This window comes from Colletotrichum fioriniae (genome assembly GCF_027942845.1).
Source record: "Colletotrichum fioriniae strain IMI 355084 chromosome Unknown scaffold_11, whole genome shotgun sequence".
Classification (NCBI taxonomy): domain Eukaryota; kingdom Fungi; phylum Ascomycota; class Sordariomycetes; order Glomerellales; family Glomerellaceae; genus Colletotrichum; species Colletotrichum fioriniae.
This window is the reverse complement of record NW_027076847.1, coordinates 1,727,175-1,749,715: the sequence shown is the minus strand read 5'-3', so window position 1 is coordinate 1,749,715 and position 22,541 is coordinate 1,727,175. Positions and strand designations below refer to the sequence as shown.

Genomic DNA, 22,541 nt, shown 5'->3' with positions numbered 1-22,541 from the left:
TTTTGTGGCTGTGGACTACTCTGATGTTGATTCTCTCACGGCCGTCCTTGAGAAGTACAACGTCGACACGGTAGTCTCAACAGTCGACAACATCACTAGGGAAAGCCAGTCGGAGTTGAATCTTGTCGCAGCTGCTGAGAGATCCAAGACGACCAGGAGGTTCATACCAAGCCACTTCGGCGTCCCTTACCTACCCGAATATGGCGTTTCGACCTCTTCCCCTTACCTTGCATCTTCACCAATTTAAGGTAGGGGATTGCACCATGACTTGACAAGATTGCGTTCTTTACCATCATCGCGAAAAACGTTGCGTCTATCCCTGATTTAGAGGATGACCCGGACCTCTTTACCCACTCCAATGGCATTGCTCGCGTGATTGCCGCCTATCTTCAGAGCACCAGGTGGCGTTCGAAGGGCTACACCACTAGCGACAAGCTCATGTTCAACGATCTTGTCCATCTTGCAGAAGACATCAAAGGTGATTCCCATTTTCTTCGTATGTCATAAACTTGCGCTAATTCTCTGAAGGCACCAAGTTCTCTGTCGCTGAGGACCCGACTGAGGATCCCGAGACCGTCTAGAGGACAGAATCGTCATCCTGCAAGGACTGGCTTAGATTGTACCCGAAGAGGATGTCACAGAGCTTCATCATTCTCGTCGGGTCAGATTGCGCGAGGCCACGCTCACCTCGAGATGGCTCCCGTCGTAAGCTCGAGGACGATTCCCCAGAGATCAAGACCACGCCTGCACAAGAAGTTCTGGAGGGCAGCTAAAGACCGCGGTGGTGGAGCTGCAAACACAAGGCGAGAGATCAAACAACCTCTACTGATCTCAAACAATTGGACTTTTGTAATTTGGAGGATGCTTGCCTGGTTCAAGTCCAACGAAGACCTTGTAAGCCACTGTCTTGGCGGTCTTGCGGAGCTCCGGAGAGTCGCCGAGCTGCAGTAAGGGGAACTCCGTCTACATAATTACATGTAAACTCGTCGAAGCCACATCACACGCAATCGCTAGATGTTCAATGCCATGGCCTCCTTCGTTACCGCACGATGGCCTTTGTTTAAAACTGTGACCGAGCATGGGATACGTACGTAGAAACTTAAAACTAAAGGTATTTGAGGGACCGATATTGTCTATTACACCATCAACTAATATTCTATATAGCTTCTCATTCATCGTTCTTTTTGCCATAGTCTATAACTTTCCTCGCATTTCAAGCCTGACGCAGGAGAAAGAAGACACAGCCCGTGATGTAGGATCGGGCACGGCATAAAGACGGCGCCGGAACGGAGCCGGCGATAAGAGCGGAGCGGAGATCGGGGACGCGGGCATATTGGCCGGTAAACTCTCATCCTCCTGCTGACATGCAGCATGCCCAGTATTAAGGTTTCGCTTCACAGCCAGCTCAATTTCCATCAAACGACCTTCTTCAGGGTGAATCCAACCTGCACAGTCCTCGCCGCGATGAAAACACCGACCGCCGCCAGCATCGAGAAGCCGCAGAACAGTTGAAGCCCAAGATAGTTGGTGCCTCCTTGCGACGCAACAATGGCGCCGGCGATAGGGCTGCCAGCCAACGCGCCAAAGGACTGAACGGCGAACGCGGTTCCGGTGCGAACGCCGATTTGTCTAATGTCGGAGATTTGAGCAATGCATGCTGGGCCTAGTGAGATGAAGCCGCCGGAGGAGAAGCCAAAGATGATGAGGAAGACGATGATGGCGGCGTTGCTCTTGCCTGGGATCCAGAGGCCGAGACAGAAGACTGCGCTAATGAAAGTGATACAGATCATTACGTTGTACCGACCGACTTTGTCGGCGACGATGCCGGGAATGATGCGACCGAGGATACTGCGCCTTTGTTAGCCATCATCGTACAGGCTGCTGGGGGTCCAGGGGAGCAAAGGTGGTCTTACCTGACGGCGTTCATGATGGGCAAAAGGTAGATGACAAGGTTCTCATCCATGCCTTGCGCACGCGCCTGGAGAATAACAAAGTTGAAAGGCAAAAACATGCCGAGGAAGAACAGGAACAATGCGCAGACCGTGACGGCCATGGGCGGCTCACGCAGACCATCGACGTACTCTTTGAAAACGAACGGTCGCGGGCGAGGCGGTAGCCGCGACTTGACTGTCAGACACGCGATACCGAGCAAGAACAGAAACAAGAATGCCACGGCCCGGATGGCCCAGGGGAAGCCGACCTGGGGAATCATCTTGGACATCATGATGGGCAGGATGACGCCGCCGAGCGAGGAGCCAGAGACCATAATGCCGAACGCGGCTGCGCGCCTCCTGAAAAACCACGAGGTCACGGACGACATGCAGGCATTGAAGCACGCGCTTGAGCCGATGGACGAGACGAGACTTTGGGCGAGGATGAATTGGTAATACTGCGTCGACAGCGAGGTCATCATCAGACCGAAGACATATACGACGGTGCCGCAGTAGAGGAGGTACTTGGGGCCGAAGGTGTCGTACAAACGGCCGAACTGGAGCAACTTGTCAGCTATCGAGGCAGGAAAAGCGAAGAGGCACTTCAGGGAAACTCACAATGACGCCCATAAAGGTCATTGCCCAGACCTGCAGACTGGTGATCCAGGCGACAGTCGAAGAAGGGTACGCGCTCAGGGGACCAGACACATAATACGCCTGGAAGACGCCGACGCAGTTGATCAAGCCAAACGTGCAGAACAACGCGCACCACCCTCCAAAGACGACAAGCCAAGCCTGGGCGCCGCCATCAGGAAAGTCAGCCGGGTTCATCCCCGGCGGCGGGCCGGCAGCGGGCGGTGCCGGGCCATCACCATCGGCCGGGGCATCGGTCTTGGCATCTTGCGTTGTCGTGCGCGCCAAGGCGCCCTTTTCGAGATCGGCCTCGACGACGTTGGCGGGTTCCGGGTAGATGTTGGCCTCGGTGTCGCGCTGCTGGGAGGGGATGCGATCTAGGGATTGGCGGGCGGAAGAGGAGGACTCGTAGGGGATGTGATCCGCCTTTTCTGGATCTGCGGGCGCGGTGGACCTGTCCATGACAGTTGATGAGTTGGACGATGTTGAGAGGGCGTGTTGAGAGCGCGGCATGGTTGTGGAGTTTTGGGTTGGGCTGGTGTTGTTGCGACTGTTTTACTCAGCGAACTTTGGTGGTACGACCGGCTGCCGCTTCGTATCGCTGTGTATTGCTTCCCTTCTTGATACTTTTTCCTCAAGTGGCTTCGAGTGAAGCCTCGATTGTGAGCGCCCTTTTCACCCTGTGGATGCAGATCTTATTGGCGAAAAGTCCCTGGATGAGATGAGAAAAGAAACTCCCCTGGGCCCCTTGGGTGCGAGCAATGCTTGTGGGGCGAACTGGTGCGTCGTTTCGTATCGTCGGTGAACAATAGCTCGAGGAGATTGCTTGCTTCTTGCTCGGCTAAATATGGGACTATATCAAGTAGCCCAGGTAGTACCAGCACGAGCAGTAGCAGCAGTTTGTCTTGTTCTTATTCTTTGGGGCCTTGCCTATATCCGAATTGAGAAAGTATTCCCACACTCCACGACGAGTTCCATGGCGCGGCTCAAGTGACGGTCAATTATTAATCGCAAGTTAACATGGAGTCAACAAACATTGGCATAAGCTCCTCTCGCGCGGTTCTCGCTCTTCAAGCTCAAGGGAAACAAGATTGTTTGGGGGGTTAGACTCGGAGAATGCAGAGGACTCCAGACAAACCCATGTTCGGTTCTAAACGCCATGCCCTTCTGGATCACCGCAATTCTGGATACCAAGATCCTGAGGAGGGGTAGGCGACCCTTAGCTTAGCGGGCCGGATATAACAAGCGACTTACCGGCCGAAGGGCCCTTTGTCCACTGGAGAAATGTGAAAACCTAAGCCGTTAGGCAGAGATTGGGAAAGGGTTGGACCGTCTGCTTTCCAAGCGGCTCAACTAAGGTATGGCCAGCTGTTGTGGTGACGAGTGGTCTTGGGTAGCTATCTCCTAGCTTCATGAGCTTGTCCCCTGTCGCAGTGCCATTTGTGAGTCTCGCGGCGGGAACGTGCGCTTGTGATTCACGGAAACGGATGTCGGCCGCTAGGTCAGTTGTTTTTACCCCCTCTCAGATCGATCAACCAGTGCGGTTTCAACTTTTACGTGAGTGAGAAGAATTTGGTTGCTGATCTTCGCTTAGCGTTTGGAGTGTCGGTGAGGCTTCATCCCCTTTACAACTCAATAACCCTCAGTTCAGTTGATGGGGCAGCTTCTTCCATCGCTCTTGGGATAGTAGAGTAATTAATTTCGGAAACTAGAACAGTAGCAGGTCTCATTCTCCTTGTGTTTCTTGAGAGGTTCAATGTTCTTGACCCAAATTCTTGGCGTCTTCGAATTCATCTTCTTCAACTGAACCCGCCTTGGCTGCAAGATCTCGCCTCGTACCCCAGCCCGGAGCCGTGATCCGGGGTGGGGGGCCCGGAAGAGACTTGTTGGCTCGGTGTTGAGACGAAAACGCGAGGCCCGAGACTCTGGATTGGAATGAGGGATGCAGCAGCTGTTCACCTTTGGCCATTTGACCAATCACCACGGTTCCAATGTCTCGGAAGGGTGTGCTCGGCGCTCGGTCGGAAATCGAAGTGTCATTTAGAACGCCAGGCTTGTCAATAATGCCAGCCTCCGTGGCTGTTTACCACTAAGCCGGATTACATCAACGGCGCAAAACCACGTGGTTTTGTAACCTTCTATCCGAAGTTGTCATTCACCAAGCTCATCCTAGCAAGATATCCAGGGATCGGACGACGAATGAACTCATATCTCCGAGATGGTAACTATTCATACGGACAAGACACGAGCATACGAGTGACAAAGATCCGGCCGATACTGAAGCACGGCACGGCGAAAATGGCTTGCACGAACCGGACTTAATTTGCAGGTCGCTTCACATGTAGCATTGCAACCTGTTGTCTATTACACAGTAAAGTTACATTTGTCAGCCTCGTGGCTGTCTGGTCCAATTGCCATGGCAATTCTGCTTCGCGGCACAGGGGTGCCAACATTTGATTCCGATTTTGGTTCCGCCTCTATCGCACAAATTCTTTGAGATCCTTCGCATCCTCGAAGCTAACCTTTCCATCACGCGATACACTGGCGACATGGATGGCTGAGGGTGGCTGCTCGACCGATGCGGGCTTTGCCTCAACCTTGGGCTTGGTCGTCAATTCAACCGCCTCTGGAACTACGCCAGCCGGCGCGTCAGCGATCTCGTTGACCTCCTTGTTGGTGAGAGCATCTGCAACTCTGACACCTCTGCTGGACATGAGAAGCGTTGTCGGGCCCCGGAACTGTAGGAACAGGCGGTCGCCCCAAATGGTGCGTCTGAGTGACGTCCTCAAGGTGAATAACCACCGAGAGATGTTCTTGTAGGTACTGGTATCGCGCATCGCCTTCATGAAGCTTGTCTCGGGGAAGAAGCGAGTGATGCTGGGAATCTGAAGGCGGAGAATGTTCGATTTGAGGCGCATCGGCAGAGGAGGGTTGCGAGAAACAGCGTATGCAACAACGTGCGAGGGGTGAGCGACAAACTCTTCGCCTTCTGCGAGAGTGACTTCGTATACCTGACCGGGAGAGGATAGAGCGGCCAGACCACGGCCGGTGAGGTGAGTGCTTCCCCAGTGGGCAAGCGAAAGGCCACGGCTTATACGCGGCGATACGGAGAGTGTGTGACCTGTCCAGGCAAGAAGCGCATTACGCTGGGAGACCATGTAGTCGGTGGTACCATCGAGGTGAAGGACGGAAAAGGTCGTCGTGGGAGACTTTGTAGAAATCAGAGCCGTGAGAGGCGTTGAAGATGAAATGCGTTGGTATAGGAAAGGAACGCCGAGGAAGGCTCGTGTAAAGGGCGAAAGAATGGAAAGTGTCGATTGGGCCTGTGTTTTTGTGATTAGATACTGGCCGGAGGAGCAGAGTGTGAGTTCATGCTCACATTTTCAGCCTTGCCTGCGACTCCTACCAATGTTCCCCTTCTGGTGTAGAGCTGCTGCGACGGCGACAGCGAGACGGAAAGGAGGGAGTATGGGGAACCGAGGACCTCGAAGCGGGCATCTGTTGTCATCAAGTCAGCATTCTCTTAGTATCGAGTTTCATGCCATTGAACCAGTGAGCATACCGGCGGCGTCCCGCGACGCTCCTCGAGCTCCAAAGACATCCCCGCCAACCTTTGGGGCTTCAGTCGTCGGCGCAGCGCTGATCTGGATGCCCCTGCATTGCCTGCAGACGTTTGAAGGCGATTGACCAGGTCGCACACCTTGCGCCGTCCTCAGCAAGGGCAATTGGGCGCGCATGGCGGGCATCTGGGAGGCTGATGACGTCGGTCGTCTATATCGTGACTTGGAAGCTCCAGCAGCTGTCGCCCTCTGCGGTGCTCCATCAGGGAATTGGAGGGCCGCCGACCTTTGTGCTGACGGCAAAATCCCGGAGCTTCATCCCGGGTCAATGCCGCCCCGTGCCGAGAAGTACGTACACAAGCTAGGAAAAGATCAGGTACGTACCGGCACGTGAGCTGGGGAGTACGTACTTGACCGTTCCTTCCAATGTCAAAGCTCGAAGATTATAGTGGGCCTGGAGATTCGTTTCATTCGCTTAGAGGAGATTAGCGCCGTCTCCCCAGCAACGGCCCATGTCAGGACCCCTGTTGACAAGGCCTCAGTGCAAACCTTCCATATTCCTTGCACAACATTGAATAAGTCACGAACACGGTTCAAACACCACAAAAGTCTTCTCGTCGAACCAATTTCGACACGTCGCGTCGACCTCGAACCCCGACACCATTCTTCCGAGTATCGACACCGACATCCTCTCATTCTTGCTGGCTTGGGCTGCTGCCACCCTATCCATCGAGTCGAAAGTCGGTCTGGCCTCACCATGTCGGTTCGTGTGGTCGCGCGTATCCGTCCCCTCCTCGAAAAGGAGCTGGATAAAGACGTCATTGTCCGCGCAGATAGCACTGAGCCGGGTAAGCCAGCCACGCTGGTCAAGATTCCGAGTCCGAAGAACGAAAGCGAGGAGTTCTCCTTCGCCTTCACCAGCGTCTACGACCAATCGACGACACAAGACGCACTCTTCACATCAGAGGGTACGAATGAATACCTTACGCGAGACACCAACATCGAGAGACATCGGTCAAACTAACTTGAGCAGTCGCACCACACATCAAGGCACTCTTCCAGGGTCTCGATGTCACTATATTCGCCTATGGAGTCACGGGAACAGGCAAGACGCACACCATGAGAGGTGGACTGAAGCTGGCAGATCGCGGTGTAATCCCGAGACTGCTGAGCGGTGTGTATCGGCGCGGTAAGAAGATCGCCAAGGACACCGGCGGCCAGACGACTGTCGACGTGGTCTTGTCATACTACGAGATCTACAACGACAAGGTCTTTGACCTATTCGAACCCCCCGAGAAACGCCAGCCTTCTGGCCTACCCCTCCGCGAGAAAGATGGCAAGACGATGGTAGTGGGTCTGTCCGAACGCGCGTGTGAGGACCTTCAGGACTTTTCACGACTCTACATCGAGGCGAATAACAACCGCGTCACGGCATCCACGAAACTCAACGCGCACAGCAGTCGAAGCCACGCCATTATGAGAATCAAGGTGACACAAACAACGGGAGACCAGGTCCGCGAAAGCGTAGCCTCAGCCATTGACTTGGCTGGCTCGGAAGACAACCGCCGTACCGACAACGGAAAGGAGAGGTTGGTAGAGTCTGCTGCCATCAACAAGAGTCTGTTCGTTCTGTCGCAGTGCATCGACGCCATCTCCCGTGGGGATAAACGAATTCCCTACCGCGAGTCAAAGATGACGCGCATCCTCAGCTTAGGCCAGAACAACGGCATCACCGTCATGATCCTCAACCTGGCCCCCATTCGCAGCTACCATCTTGACACTTTGAGCAGCTTAAATGTGAGCTCGAGAGCCAAGCGCATCGAGGTCCGCGAAATCGAGAACGAGGTCGTTTTCAAGCAAGTTCCGCGTACGAACTCGGGCAGTTCTACATCCACCCTACGACAACCCCTCCGCCCGTTGGCCAATGCCCACAACATTCACAGTGGTACTATTGCAGCCAAGGCAACTGAGAAGGCTGCCGACCCGACCCGACCGGTGAAGCTTTTCAACGTGTACACCGACCGTAGCAAGTCTGCCGCCCCCGTTCGGCCGACCGCCAACATGACACAGACCCGAAAGCCCCTGGTCGAACGCGAATTGCCGTCCAAGGCTAGCAAGCTTGCACGTCCTTCGCAGTCCTCACTGATAGCTCAGCCAACCCAGCCGGCTCAACCAGCCGAACAAAAGCTTTCCATCTCCGCGGAGCAATTGGAGGCCATCGTGGAGAAAAAGGTTAGCGAGATCCTCGCATCTAGGGAGAACAAGACGGCAGAGCCTGCACCTGCCCCTGCTCACCCTGACATCAACGATGCTGTGCGGCGCAGATTGGAAGCACTGGAGCGCCGGATTGCGAATGAGGAGCGGGAACGCGACGATGGCCGCTCAGAGGGACTGCGCTTCTTGCTTGCTGCTAGACAGGCCAAGGAGACTGGCAACGATGTTGTGGCGCTTCAGATGTACGAGGAGGCCCTTCCTTTCTTCCCAGGCCAGGCCAAGCTGTTGGGCAAGATTGAGAAGCTAAGGGTCAAGCTTGGAAACATGCTCCCCACCGAGTCGCTACCAGTGTCATCCTCTCCTCGGAACGGACACGAGAAGAAGCGTAGAAGAATCGCTGCCGACGACAGTGACGAAGAATACCAACAAGACAGAGGGGACGAAGACATGAGTTTTGTGGATGTTGCTGCGAAGATGAAGAGCCGAAAGGCAAAGCCCGCCAAGCCTCCCAAAATGGTCCTCCCCGACCCGACCGGACCAGCCTCTCCCCGAACCCAGAACTTGTTGAGCATCGTCAACTCGCGAGACCTTGCCCAGATCAAGGGCTTGCACGGATTCGGCTCGAAGAAGGCCCAGGACCTTGTCGATTACCTTGAAACCATGGCAGATGAGGAAGGCGCCGAGATTGAGACTTTGGCGCAGTTGAAGACCATCCCTGGAATGGGTGGCCGGACCGTCGAGCGCGCTTACGACGGCCTTGTTGGACTAGCCATTTGAAGGCTGAAGCGAGTGATATCCTACCTAGCATGGCGCATCGGGCGGCTATAGGTGCATTGGGCATGGTGTTTCTGGAGTTCAGCATACAGGCCGCGGTGGCCTTGGAAAACAGGTTGCTTACAGAATGTTGCATATTGTGGCGAGAATCCTGCAGAGCAGAGCATACTAGATAGGCAATTCGTTCTCGTCAAGTCTCTTTGCCGTTCCTTATATTGTGTGATGTCTTTCAGTCTAGTTCTTCTACCTTTGTAGACGCGTCGCAATGCTTGTCTCTATCTAGGTAGTCAATGTTCAGCGCAGTCGATAAGCTAAGATCACCTTCCTTGCATATGTGCGGCGTAAGGTGTGCAGGTAAAACATCTTTATCGTGCCAAGCCCATGCTATCTCAAAATAACCTTTATGAAGACCTCATAGTTTAATTTTCGCTAGCTTGACATAGCATTGCCGAGGCCTCACCGTCAGTCCGTCGAAGCCTCTATAGTCAGACAACTCAGAAGGACACCGCAAAAAGTCAAAGTTCCAGATCAGCATCGCGGTAAACAGGCGGAGCTCCAGATACGCCAGCCTTCGTCCGAAGCATGCCCTAGGGCCGAGGCCAAAAGCCATCTGAGGCCCAGCCGTGGCATCATACACCATCTTCTCCGGACTCTCGCCTGACTTGACAAGCCAACGCTCCGGCTTGAAGTCCTCCACAGGATATGGCGATGTTTCCCAGCTTCGAACCCGGCTCGACGCGTCGAGCGCCGTCTTGGACCGCAAGGCGTCGGGGATATCAAAGGCCGGCTTGAGGATACTCTTGCCAATGGTCACCATCATCACATTTGTGCCCTTGGGGATGTGGTGGCCGAGGATCGTTGTATCCTGCATCGCTTCGCGGTCCGTAACCGAGGTCGTCCCAGCAAAGCGAAGGATTTCTTCAATGGTGGCGTCGAGGTATGGGATGGTAGTCTTTATGATTTCTTCGTGTGTCGGGTTCCGTTTCTCTCCTACCGCGTCGGGCAAGTGCTGGCGGAGGGCTTTGCGGAGTCGTACTTGTGCGTCTGGGTTGTCTGTGAGGTATTTGATGCCCCAGCCAAAAGTTGTGGCCGTCGTCTCGTGCCCGGCTAACAAGAAGCCAAGCGCCTGGATCTCGTCGTTAGAATGGTTGAACTTCTGCATAGATCGTGTGTCAATGCGGTGACTTACCTCGCCTTTCATACCGACCGACTTGTAGACCGGGGCTCTGCCTTCCTTCTCGGCTACTCGTTTCTCCCTGTAGACCATATACTCCAGCGCCGAGGACGCAGGCTCACCGGCCTCGAGTCTCTTTACGGCAGTATCGAGTTCGTGGTTGATAGTCTCATCTCTAATCTTCTTGGCGGCCTTGATGCGGGGGGTGTGTTGGATGTACCAGGACCGAAGCCATGGGAGGACTGCCTTTCTTGTTTCCTCGACCGCCTCGGCTAGTCCCAGCATCGCCCTGATGATGCTGCTTTGTTTACTCTCCGGAAAGACCACCGGCGAGTCAGCCTTGGCTGGATGTTCCACGTGTTCGAGGGTCGAAATCAGCTGCAGTCGACCCGGCAGCGTCATGTGCTGGAAGTTGCTGCTATAAGGGAAGGCAAGGACAGCGTCAAACGCCCCGAAATAGATTTCGTCGAAGGCCTCGAATGGGTGGCCATCGGCAAGGCGAGCCTTGTGATTCCAAAGCTCAACCACCTGCCGAACGCTGTCATAGATGGGCTTAGCCACTACACCGTTGAGAAAGGCAGGCGTCATCAGGTCTTGCAGCCATTTCCGTTGCCTCTTGAACATGGGATCATCGCTCTTCATCATCATGTGGAACTGGGGCATCAGTGGCTGAGAGATGTACCGCAAGAAGTCGGTTCGGTCGAATTCCTTGTATCGTCTCATGGATATGTCCTCTGCTTCGCGGAAATCTGTGACGATAACTGTAGGGGGAGAAAAAGGGCGCATGAAGAGTTGGATGATTGGCGATTTGAGGTTCTCCGTTTGGGCTGCGACCCATCGGAACATTGAGATGCCTTGTTTCTGGCTTTCGAGGAAGGAGTCGATGTCTCCCATGATGGTCGTGGCCGCATGTTTGTTGTGTGGGATTCCTGGGATCGGTTTGGGTAGAAGAGAGCGGTGCAAGAAATAAAGTAGTGTAATCGTTAGACTAGCAACGACAACGCAGTATTGCAGGCCAGAGTCGATGGAAGACATCGTAGGCTTGAGCTCCTCGGTGGTCAATCTTGTGACTCTGAAGTTGGGCTAAGTCACTCAATGCTTTTGGTTTGAAAATGGGCACCACGTTGAGTAGATACTTCAAGTAATATACCCGTGAAGAAGGAGAAGCTTTTAGATGGCAAAGACAGTTCCCAAAATTCACGTCAATCCACCAAACTCTCTGCCCACTGGTCTAAACGTAACAATCACGGACACTTCATCGATTCCACTACTGATCAAAATGCTATCTCAACGGATACAGTCCCAAGGTAAGCGTTTGAATGACCAAGATTGTTCGAGACGTTCCACTCCCTCAAGTGGCACTTGAATATGCCTGTGCCATGATAGAACTTAGTCCGGCCCCGAACCCGAGTCCGAACTTCGAAGTACGCTTCAGACATACCCACGGACGTACATGCACCCAGGATGGATCTATGCACCCATTCGAGACTTGAGTAAAGTAAGCATGTCAAGAAGAACAGCTAGTGTCATTGCTGCTCAAATTATACTCTCGTTGCATTTGGCCGCTATCACTCCAATTATTTTGGTAGTTTTATCGCTCCGAAATCTAGAGTACGCGAAGATTTGGTGATCCCGCAAGCATCTACATATGTGGCTTTCGTTTTCGTCATGTCTTTATGAATTAGAGTTGTGGCATAGTTCTGGAATTTACAGAAGGCTGCATTGACATTGGCTTGATCACACAACCTTACATAAAATTAGGTTTTCGCCATAAACGAAGCTTCAATGAACCGAGAATTTAGGGAACAGGTTTCCGTGCTACGGACACAATTCCGCGATCAACAAAAGTAACTCACTGAATCTTTTCCAACGGGAACAAGTCGGCTATTTGCGGTAACTTTAGCGCCTCCGCATCGGGGTACGTCATCCCCGGATATCTTGCCCCGAGACCGGTGCTTACGCGGAGAACAACAGCCACCCACCTCCGTCTACCCCAAGGCTTCATCTCCGTCGGCCGACTTTCAAGCAGAAACATCACGGCGAAGTTTGTCTTTGACTAAGTCTCTGACAAATAACTCACCGTATCAGTTTCAAGCGAACTCTTCGTAAAATTCAACACCATGACTTCTCACAAGATCCTTGTTCTGCCAGGCGATGGTGTTGGCCCCGAGATTATCGCCGAGGCTATTAAGGTGCTTGAGGTGATCCAAAAAGCCTCTGGCGTGAAATTTGAGGTCCGCTCAGAATTGATGGGAGGTTGCAGTATTGACAAGCACGGCGTCGCTTTGACTCAAGAAGTTCTGGACGTGGCCAAGGCAAGCGATGCGGTCTTGTTCGGGTCAGTCGGTGGGCCTAAGTGGTAAGTCAGGTCATTAAATCTACTTCTCATCAGTGACAATGGCTGAGAAACCATGTACTCAGGGGCGCTGGCAAAGTGCGACCAGAGCAGGGCGTCCTAGCCTTACGCCACGGACTCAATGCCTTTGCGAACCTTCGTCCTTGCAAGTTCGCGAGCAAGTCCCTTGTTGATCGAGGTCCTATCCGACCCGAGCTCACAGAGGGAACCGACTTTATTCTTGTGCGAGAAAATTGTGGAGGTGCTTACTTCGGAGACAAGACTGAAGAGGAGGACTTTGCATCGGACGCTTGGGCGTACTCCCGAGCAGAAGTTGAACGGGTTGCAAAGGTCGCCGCCGACTTGGCTATAGAGACAGACCCGCCTCAGCAAGTCATTTCGTGCGACAAGGCCAACGTTCTTGCTGTCAGTCGGCTTTGGCGTCGAGCCGTGACGGACTTTTTCGCGAGGGAGTATCCGCAGATCAAGCTTTCTCACCAGCTTGCCGATAGCGCAGCCATGCTTATGGTCAAAGATCCTCGCTCGTTCAATGGAGTGGTCCTCATGGATAACACGTGAGTATTGCCGCCCAAACAAAAGTTCCGGTTCAATAAAGCTCACGGAGTCATAAAATGATGTCCAGGTTCGGCGATATCTTGTCGGATGTGAGCAGCGTAGTCCCAGGATCGCTGGGTCTGCTCCCATCAGCATCGATCTCAAGCACTACCCCTGGCTCGGGAGGGATCGGTCTTTACGAGCCCATCCACGGGAGCGCACCCGATATCGCGGGCAAAGGTAACAGAGACTTGTCCCAGTCACACCTAAGAGGTCAAGCGGTCAAAGATTAAATTAGTTTATGTACAGGTATCGCCAACCCAGTCGCGACTATACTAGCAGCGGCAATGATGCTGAAGTACTCCTTTGGGATGGTTGATGAGGCAAAGGCCATTGATAAAGCAATCGAGAAGGTCTTAGACTCCAAGAACATTGGCGGCCATGAGATACGGACCCCGTAAGTTTCACTTGCTGCTTAATGTTTGGCGCACGTCTGACTGGTTTCTTTAGGGATCTGGGTGGGAGTGCGACAACAGTTGAGGTTGGCAATGCGATCTGCAAACAACTCGAAAGCCTGTTGAAGTAGATTCTACTACAGCAAAGGCGCAAGCTTGATGCATAGCCAGTTGTTAAGAGAAACTATGAAGACAGAGAGTGAAGTATATCCCAGGTTGACTCAAATGTTCATCTGGAAGTCGAAATAGACATATGATCATGAGCATTGGCGATGCATGCCTTGTAACAACCCATAAAATAACATTGAAGTCACCTCGAGGAAGCAATTAAGAACGAGTCAACCCAGTCCCTGCATAACGGCCCACATCTCCCGGTCGAACGGTACGGCGTGTGAGTAAAGTTTCCCTTACGCTCTTAAAAGTGCTCCCAGACGTGTCAACTTCTTTTCCGTTGAATATGTACCACTATGGACGGTACAATTTTCAATCGTAGCAGTTGACTACTTTGTAATCAGATACAAGGGGTGGTGGAGAAACATCGGTGTATGTTTTTCAACTTCATAATAATACACAGGGGTTCATGATGATTGACCAACGATTTCTGTCAGGTTGCGAGAGGCAGAGAAGTATTGTCACGCACGGGATCGCATCAAACCGCCTGAATCCTATCGCTCAGACTGGTCGCAACGCTGTCTTCGATATTTGGCGACGCTTCGCCAGTCAGGTATAGTATTTCGGGCCACCTTTGGTAACGGCCTGGTACGCGATGTACTGGGCGGATGAGAGATATGACTGCATGCATTTACTGAAGCCTGTTGTTTTCTCCATGCTAATCAAACGATGATGATAAGAATAGGTTTCTCAATTCAAAAGCGGGTAGAGAAACACCTGAGAGGGAATAGTAGTAGGTGTAATCGACAGTCTCATTGACGCTCATGCTGTGCTCATCTGAATATTTCTCTTAATCTATGCAGTAGTCTTCTTTCTACACGGCTACTCAACTTCTGTAGTGGCTTCCGCTCAAACTTTCGCTTGAATTATAGCTAACAGAAAAGATGACTACCGGGGCTTTCAAAGCAGGCCTCAAAGTATCACTCCCATGTCATCGATGATCGTTTAAATCCTGGTTTGCTACAATTTCAAGGCAGCAACACTGGCACGGCTCCAAAAAGGTTCCGATACAATGGAGCAGATAAGTCCACCTTCGAATTATGTAAGTCCTAATTCATATCCTGACCGCCATCCTGATTGATTCAAAGGCCGAAGACGTATGCGACTTACACCGACTATTGATTTGGGCTGATCTTTGCAGTCCCACACGAGCCGGCTGCACAGATGGCCGTTGCATTACCTGCCGAGCCGACAAAATTATACAGCATCTTTATCAGCGACATTCGGAGCCACAAGAGCCTGGCCCGTACTGGTGAAGGTCACTTGTTATCCGGTCCGACTTTTCTCAATCACCGAAAACAAAACGCGTGTGGGTCTCTTCCGGGCAGTGACGCCGGAGCAAACCCCGAGATCCACGCATCGGGCCCCCGTGAGCCATCGGCACTACGGTCGGTAGATGTTTACGGCCTTATCATAGATTATCATGATTAAAATGGTCATGATAGGGATTTCTTGACCATTGAGCCACAATCTCTCATCGCTGTAAACTTGGCGACGGGCCCAACGGGGCCCATCTCCGGGCTATCTTGCTGCCATTCACCGAGCGGTTGATGTGGGATAGTGGGATAACGGTCGCACTCTCAGGGCCATCAACCTGCTTATCGTGAATATCATTAATCAAATCCGATTGATTGTATTACGTATGAAGACATCAATAAGGCCATGATGATGCAAGACAGCCCGACTGGAAGGCAGGTTGAGTTGCCATATAAGTTGACGAGAATGATGGACTACGCCGCATCTTTCTGTTCAACCAAACTGCACCATTGGCAACCAGACCGGTCGAATTTGATTTTGGAATAGACTCATCACAATGAAGTTCTCCCGCTGTATTTTGGCACTTTCGGCCCTTGGCTCGGCGATTGCTGCCCCGACTTGGAATAGCAGCGCCGTGGACCGATCAAACTTGACGATTGCGTTGATCCGTACGCCTCCGCCGAATTGGCCGCTGCCTCTCACAAACTATGACTACACCGGCATCACTTTCAACATCAGCGAGTGTGTCGATGCTGGAATCGAGTTGATCAAAGAGGCTAAGGCTAGCGGTTCCGATGTTGTCGTCTTTCCCGAGCTTTGGTTCCCTGGGTAAGCCCTACCCCAGCCCGAGACTCTACCATTTGACCATGGAATGCAAATATCTTAACCATGTCGAACAGATTCCCCAAGGGTTCGGATAGCCACTACAACTTCACACGTGACTACCTTCCGTCGTACATTGAGAATGCCATCGTGCTTGGCGATGCGCAGTGGAACCGCTTGATCGCTGCGATCCAGGCCGTGGGCATCTACGCCAACCTCAACTTTGCAGAAGTTGACGGCGACTACATGTACATGTCTCAGGCATTGATTGACCCTCAAGGGAAGATCATGCACCACCGTCGGAAGCTTAGGCCGTCAGGCGCAGAGCGATACTTCTTTAGTGACGGAGTGGCCGAGGATCTCAAAGTCCTGGAGACTGACTACGGCCGATGGGGGATGCTGGAGTGCGGAGAGTACGCCTGCAGAGCCTACCTGACCTGACTGATTGTACTTTGCTTCGATAAGTGCCGGAGCTGACCATTCCACTTTCAATCTAGGCACATGTATCCCAGCATGACGTTCAACATGTACGTCCAGCGAGAGCACGTCCACTTCGCTCCTTTCCCCTATCTGGCTGGCGTCGGAGACGAGACTTCGCTTTGGTGGGAGAACGAATGGGTCAACACCGGTACGCTGAGCGTCTACTCCGTTCTCAGCGGTGCCTACTCCTTTGTCGCAGCTATCGGCGCGACTTTCGTGATAGACCCGTTCGGGTCCCGCGTTGCTCATGTCAATGCCAACGCCAGCTTCGAGGAGTTCCCAATGCTGTACTACAACCTCAACACTAGCGGCTTCAACAGCTCTCAGACGTATGACATTAATGGGCAGGCTTCATGGGGAACGCTGAGTCAAATTGTGGATAGCTTTCCGGGGTACGTGCCAAAGGTGGAGGGGGAGTTCGTCAAGCACAAGAACGTCTCGATTGATTACTTGATGACGGGGGAGCTTGTCATCCCGTCTTAGAGGTAGATAAGGTAGAGACGTCCGATTCTAAATTTGGTTTCCCGAACAGTGGGCTGCGGGGAGAAGTGGCACCGTTTCCCAGAATATCATCCCACGGTTTGCCGTTCATCAATTCCGCGGTGATTACTCCTCAGCTTGGTTGTGGTTCGAGGCCCCCTTTATTCCGGCTATTGTTACTGTATAAAAGTAGCCATTGAAACCATTTCCAGATATTCTAAATATGGGAAGACAGCGATGGTATACTGATGCTGACCTAGCAGAGATCAGAGGAACAAACTATCAAGGTGTTCATCAGTGGATCACGTTGAAGGTGTGGCTGCATGAAGCCTAGATCGCTCCTGGTGATCGGCCGTGATCATCCTACGTCGGGAACGCTCCAGGGTAAAGATTCATGCTTAATCGTATGCTGCCAAGATCTAATACATCTCAAACATGTCAACTGGGGGCTAGTTTCTGTGTTGGTTGGTTGTACCGATTTGGCAAAGGGTCGCGTGCTGTCTGAGAGCGCGGTTGGCTGTGCGCCTGGTGCAGCTATTTTAAGGACAAGACCCATACGCGACGTTGCGAACTCGCACACCCTGCAATCAAGAGGGGGAAACTTCGTTGATGACTATACCCAATGAATTAAAGCCCTCAACTCAATTGGTTCCACCCTAACTGATCCTTTCGGCGAACAAGAGGCCATAGTAGCTCACGAACGTACTTCGAACCTGATGGTACATTAGCAAAGGCTACAGAGCCTGCTGTGGTTTCAGGTACATGGCGGTGTTGAAAGCTTGGAGGTCTTGGCTAATATCGAACAGTTGTATCAATCCATGTTCGGCAGTTCGATGGTACTTGTTCTCGTGTATTTTCGAAAGCCGGTTAGCGACCTTATGTTTTCATTCTGGCTATCGTGTGAACAGCTCTGCTATTGAGTGCAGTTCAACGCTTTCAGCAACGCAACGATGCTTGCTAACAAGCGGTCGAATTGATTGGCTAGAAACTCCCGTCTGGAATGAATGTTTCTCTTCATCCTCGTCATAGACAGCTTGGGTCCCAGGACTCATCTAAAGTGTTAGTCATCTCCCGGGGACCCGTTAGTCGCGAGCTGCCCGGCCACCGGGCTACTCCGTCGCTGAGGTTCCTCCGGACCCGTGACCCATCGTAATGCCCCAAAAGAACCTCCGGCTTGTGGGGGTTTGCTCGGCCGACTCAAGGTTGCAGCACTAATAGAAGAGAAGGGAGTAGAATGAAGCTTGTTGTTGAGCCTGGGCCAATTCTAAGCATGCGTGTTCCGCGGTAACGACTGATTCGCTGGCTAAAGACAATAAGCTTTCTCCTAAACACAGATGAAAATGTCAAGCAGCATCATCCATGCGTCTCATGAGTCGTGTATGTCTACGCTTGACTTGTCTGCAACGAAAAAAGTGCCCCTACAGCGCACTCGAAAGCCTTATGTGATTCCTTTTGAGGGATCTTTTCCATGAATTGAACTTTATTCGGTCGGGGATTCCCCGTGTTTACCACGACTGGTAAGCCTGTAGGCCGCAAAGGAAGCTTCTTGACTGGGGCTTTTCGGAACTGGTAATCAATCCCGTCGGATATTACGGTTGTTGCGTCCCATTCCGGGCGATGCAAATTATGAAAAGCTTTCTTTGCCAAGTCCGAGTCCCAATTTTAGAGGGGATCCAAAGATTCCAATCGACTGAAGCCCCCTATTCCTGCCAATAATCATCCTCGAATAGCCACAAGATGGATCGGAAAACAGAGCCCGAGTCTGCCCCCATATCCACAAGAAGAAGAAGGAGCATTGTGACAATGACAGAGAAACAGCTGCTATCAATAGATCTCAGTCTCATGTCCACAGAAATGTTCCCGACTGTCGCCGAGGACGAGAAACATGGTCCAGGAACAACGATTACAGAAAAGGAGGCCAGCTCAATCACGGAGGACGACCAAGAGAAGGACAAAGGTCCGGAAAATGATATACCAGCGACACCGGCACCAAAGTACTTATCAGGGGCCAAGCTTTGGATTGTCATTACATGTGTGATTGTTGTTGCCTGGTTGATGTTCCTTGACAGCTCTATCATTGTTACCGTCAGAGCATCCTGAAAACAAGTGAAGCATTTCATTTGCTAATAGCATTGTAGGCCATTCCTGCGATAACTAACGAGTTCCATTCGCTGCAAGATATCGGTTGGTATGGCAGTGCCTATCACGTTTCTAATGCTGCTTTTCAGCCACTCACTGGTAAAGTCTACCGCTACTTCAGCTCAAAGGTATGGCTTTTCCGGCTGTCAGCGAACATGTCTCCAAATCCGAACTTATTCATGCAGTGGTCTTTTTTCGTCTTCCTAGTCTTGTTCGAGATTGGATCTCTAATATGCGGGGCTGCGCCTTCGTCCCTGATATTGATCGTGGGCAGAATCATCGCGGGGATGGGGAGTGCGGGCATAATGAGTGGCGGCCTGACGATCATCGCCGGATCAGTGCCTCTAGAGAAGAGACCTGGTATGATTAATCCTTGCGAGTTTTGTCTGACAAATGCTTGGCTAATTCAAGTTGTCTAATAGCTCTTATGGGACTGGTCATCGGACGTACGTATAGGCTATTGACCATCATAGCAGTAGCTAACGTCAAACTAAAGTTGCAAACTCTGGCAGCGTTTGCGGTCGTACGTGCAGAAACCCACCCGGGAAAGGAGAAAGTCTCGCCAAAAATACTAACGTTAACACATAGCTGTTCTTGGCGGAGTACTTACCGACTATGCCAATTGGCGTTGGAGTAATATATGGAGTTCATCCGAGTTGAGACGACTCCTAGTAAGGTAGCTAAACTCAAACAGCATTCTACATCAACCTCCCGATTGGCGGCGTCGTCCTTCTGTTTCTGGCATGGTGCGAGATTCCAGATCAGGTGCCGAAACCGAGTCCTATGGCGGCCATTGCGAAATTGCACACGCACCTAGATTTTACCGGCTTTTTGCTATGTGCCGGCGCTGCGGTCTTGTTTCTTACGGCCCTTGAGCTTGGTGGGAACGAATATGCTTTTAACAGCCCCACGATAATAGGACTGTTCTGCGGCTCTGCTGTGGCTCTCGCAACGTTCTTGGCCTGGAACTATCGAAAAGGAGATGACGGGCTGATCCCATCATCAATGGCCGGCAAGAGGCCCGTCTGGTCCGCTGCCGCTACAAACTTCACATTTGTTGGCTCGGCGATGATCCAGATCTACCTGCTCCCGCTCTACTTCCAGGCCGTCCAAGGCGTCACGCCGGTCCAGAGCGGGATCAACCTTTTGCCAAGCATCTTGTCACAGCTAGCTTTTGCCTACGGCGGAGGCGTGCTAGGTACGGAAGCCTATGGAATTGTTCCATAAGTAATTTGAGTTTAGCTAACGTCCTTGTCATCCTTCAAGTCGGTAAGTTCGGGTATTATTTGCCGTGGGCTATTACAGGCACAGCGGCAACAATTATTGCTAGTGGCTTGTTCACGTCACTCACACCGACGACTTCGGTGGCCCAGTGGGCTGGCTATCAAATCATCACAGGCGGTGGGAGAGGCATTGTTCTACAACTGGTGAGACCCGCTTGCCACACGTAGTGGTTACTGACCGCAGGCCCGACTAACAGAACGACTTTAAGCCAAGCATTGCTATTCAGGCGAACTTACCTCCGGAGCAGATTTCAATGGGAATATCATTTGTTACGTTTTCTCAGTTCATGGGTTCAGCTGTGGCCCTGGCGGTAGGTAACGCCATCTTTACAGGGGCACTGAAGCGAGACCTTCCTAAATTCGCACCGAATGTCGATGCGTCACCAATTCTCGAGGCCGGAGCAACCGGGTTCCGTAAAGCCGTGCCCGAGAAAGAACTGCCGGGAGTGCTTTTGGCATATGTATCGAGTATCGACAAGGAGTTTTACCTATCTTTTGGTCTGGCTATAGCATCATTCTGCTTCGCGTGGGGTATGGGGTGGAAAGATATTCGACCAAAAAAGAAATGAGCAGTCAGCAGGCGAGAAGAGAGAGACTGACTCGAGCCCGTGAATAACTGCCGAGAGCCCGAGGCTCAGGTTCGTGGGCACTGACATTTCTAAGATTGGACTTTTTAAGGTGGCCCTTGCTAGTGTTGAGCGCCATTATCAAGCTCTATCAAAAGTCCCTTGCTCAAAAAAGAGTCTTGAGTTCTTGAAAGTTGATCATACACATTGGTAGTATCGAAATGATGACTACGGAGTATACGAAAAATACGTCGCTTGAATAATCGTTCCGACAGACGCGAAGTGGTTCGATAGCGGCCCGCCTGGTCATCATAAGAATCCTTGAATTTAGAGTTGGCCCTAATGGATCGCTCGCACTCGGACCCGACGGGATGTTGCTGGTCCTGAGGAGAAAAAATGAGGCTTCAGTCGTCCACCCCGTGGCGACTGAGAGGATCACAAGCTTCGCAATAGGGAACAACTTTACGGCGTTCTCCGGTCTGATGTATCTAAGTTCACCTGAAGGAACCACCCGAATTATGACTGACGCGTCAATTCAAGACGAAAAGACGAAGCTTGCGAGACTAAAAGGACTCGGGCTTCGCAGATACTTCCGAATTATGCGATGAACAGCGATAGAGGGTCAACATTTGGCAAACAGGTGCTATGGAAGAAAACCAGGGCGGTGAATCAAGTGTCTGATTTCGTGGTGAGTGGTCAAAGTGTTTAGGTGAAGCTAAGCTACGCCTAGTCCACAACTTGCGAGGATATAACATGATCAATTGCAGATCGTCTACGGTGCCGCCGTCTTGCGCTACCGGAGCTCTGAACCTCGGGTTGTCCGGAGACGTCGCGCATGTATTCAAAGTAACGTGGCTGTTGCGAGCCTAGTCTGTCATTCTGTCCTATCTCAGAAGCATTCAAGTGCAAGTACCTACTCCGTACAGTATCTCGATAATGCGTAAAGATACAGATAATCAATGAATTCATCTGGTATACGCAAGTGCACAGCATTCTGCCATGAGCCATGACACATTGGGGATCTGAAGAGCTGCGAAGTTCAAGCATAGCAAGGCTTGCTTGTGTAGTGCGGCCATATGTAACCCCGTTGGAAGGTCCCCCGATTAGCGGTAACCCTTGAAAAGGGACCCCTAGCGACTCGTTCCTAGGCCTCATCAGTCGCACCCAAGTCCATAGTTAGTTAGAAATGGTACCGCAAGGCAAGCTGAAACAAACCTGAGAGGTATTCCGCGGGAGCAAAGGTAAATTGGGCTGCCCAATGCGCTCGGGCCGTCTCGCTGGTCGACTTCAGTCAAGGACACAACATCGCTGGGCTTGACTCAAGGAGCAACGGCACGCCCGCAGCGTGAGATTGGAAGCACTGGACCGTGCTTCAAGAGTTCACACTTCACTGGCGAAAACGAGAGAGTCCAATGATAGAGTTCGCACGATCTGCGAGTTCATCTTGTCGTCCCACAGCTTCTGTTGCTGGCTTTTGCCGCTTTCGATATGCCCGAGACCGAATTCGCAATGAGTACTATTCCACAAGTCCACAAGCAGAATCTACCATTGTCAGTGTGTACACACTGAACGCAACGCAACATTATGGTTGTTTCCCGATGGGAGAGCTTGACCGTGTATCCATACAGTTAGACGCGAACCCCTCAAGGTTACCTCAGGCGCGTTTCCCTCTCCTAATGCCAAGGGGGGGAACACTTGGTTGTGTCTTGCGC

The 22,541-nt window shown here is 52.0% G+C and overlaps 7 protein-coding genes across 7 annotated transcripts; 4 read left to right on the top strand and 3 right to left on the bottom strand.

The window, feature by feature from the left end:
• Window positions 1-1,415: 1,415 nt before the first annotated feature.
• Window positions 1,416-3,077, bottom strand: N0V96_009114 (uncharacterized protein; the record flags this gene model as incomplete). The annotated part of the gene is made up of 3 exons (XM_053189053.1): window positions 1,416-1,848; window positions 1,914-2,488; window positions 2,550-3,077. The coding sequence occupies 3 exons, from the start codon at window positions 3,075-3,077 to the stop codon at window positions 1,416-1,418; spliced, it is 1,536 nt and encodes a 511-aa protein (XP_053053819.1).
• Window positions 3,078-5,041: 1,964 nt separating this feature from the next.
• AIM24 (Altered inheritance of mitochondria protein 24, mitochondrial) lies at window positions 5,042-6,310 on the bottom strand (the record flags this gene model as incomplete). The annotated part of the gene is made up of 3 exons (XM_053189052.2): window positions 5,042-5,887; window positions 5,944-6,062; window positions 6,127-6,310. 3 exons carry the CDS (start codon window positions 6,308-6,310, stop codon window positions 5,042-5,044), a joined length of 1,149 nt encoding a protein of 382 aa, XP_053053818.2.
• Window positions 6,311-6,881: 571 nt separating this feature from the next.
• N0V96_009112 (uncharacterized protein) lies at window positions 6,882-9,115 on the top strand (the record flags this gene model as incomplete). Its single annotated transcript, XM_053189051.1, has 2 exons — window positions 6,882-7,092; window positions 7,158-9,115. The coding sequence occupies 2 exons, from the start codon at window positions 6,882-6,884 to the stop codon at window positions 9,113-9,115; spliced, it is 2,169 nt and encodes a 722-aa protein (XP_053053817.1).
• Window positions 9,116-9,524: 409 nt separating this feature from the next.
• Window positions 9,525-11,180, bottom strand: N0V96_009111 (uncharacterized protein; the record flags this gene model as incomplete). Its single annotated transcript, XM_053189050.2, has 1 exon — window positions 9,525-11,180. The coding sequence occupies one exon, from the start codon at window positions 11,178-11,180 to the stop codon at window positions 9,525-9,527; it is 1,656 nt and encodes a 551-aa protein (XP_053053816.2).
• A 1,226-nt stretch (window positions 11,181-12,406) lies between these two features.
• N0V96_009110 (uncharacterized protein) lies at window positions 12,407-13,200 on the top strand (the record flags this gene model as incomplete). The annotated part of the gene is made up of 2 exons (XM_053189049.1): window positions 12,407-12,645; window positions 12,708-13,200. The coding sequence occupies 2 exons, from the start codon at window positions 12,407-12,409 to the stop codon at window positions 13,198-13,200; spliced, it is 732 nt and encodes a 243-aa protein (XP_053053815.1).
• Window positions 13,201-15,615: 2,415 nt separating this feature from the next.
• On the top strand, window positions 15,616-16,844 carry N0V96_009109 (uncharacterized protein; the record flags this gene model as incomplete). The annotated part of the gene is made up of 3 exons (XM_053189048.2): window positions 15,616-15,887; window positions 15,959-16,294; window positions 16,379-16,844. The coding sequence occupies 3 exons, from the start codon at window positions 15,616-15,618 to the stop codon at window positions 16,842-16,844; spliced, it is 1,074 nt and encodes a 357-aa protein (XP_053053814.2).
• A 1,839-nt stretch (window positions 16,845-18,683) lies between these two features.
• Window positions 18,684-20,207, top strand: N0V96_009108 (uncharacterized protein; the record flags this gene model as incomplete). Its single annotated transcript, XM_053189047.2, has 3 exons — window positions 18,684-18,798; window positions 19,403-19,426; window positions 19,900-20,207. 3 exons carry the CDS (start codon window positions 18,684-18,686, stop codon window positions 20,205-20,207), a joined length of 447 nt encoding a protein of 148 aa, XP_053053813.2.
• Between the last annotated feature and the right edge of the window lie 2,334 nt (window positions 20,208-22,541).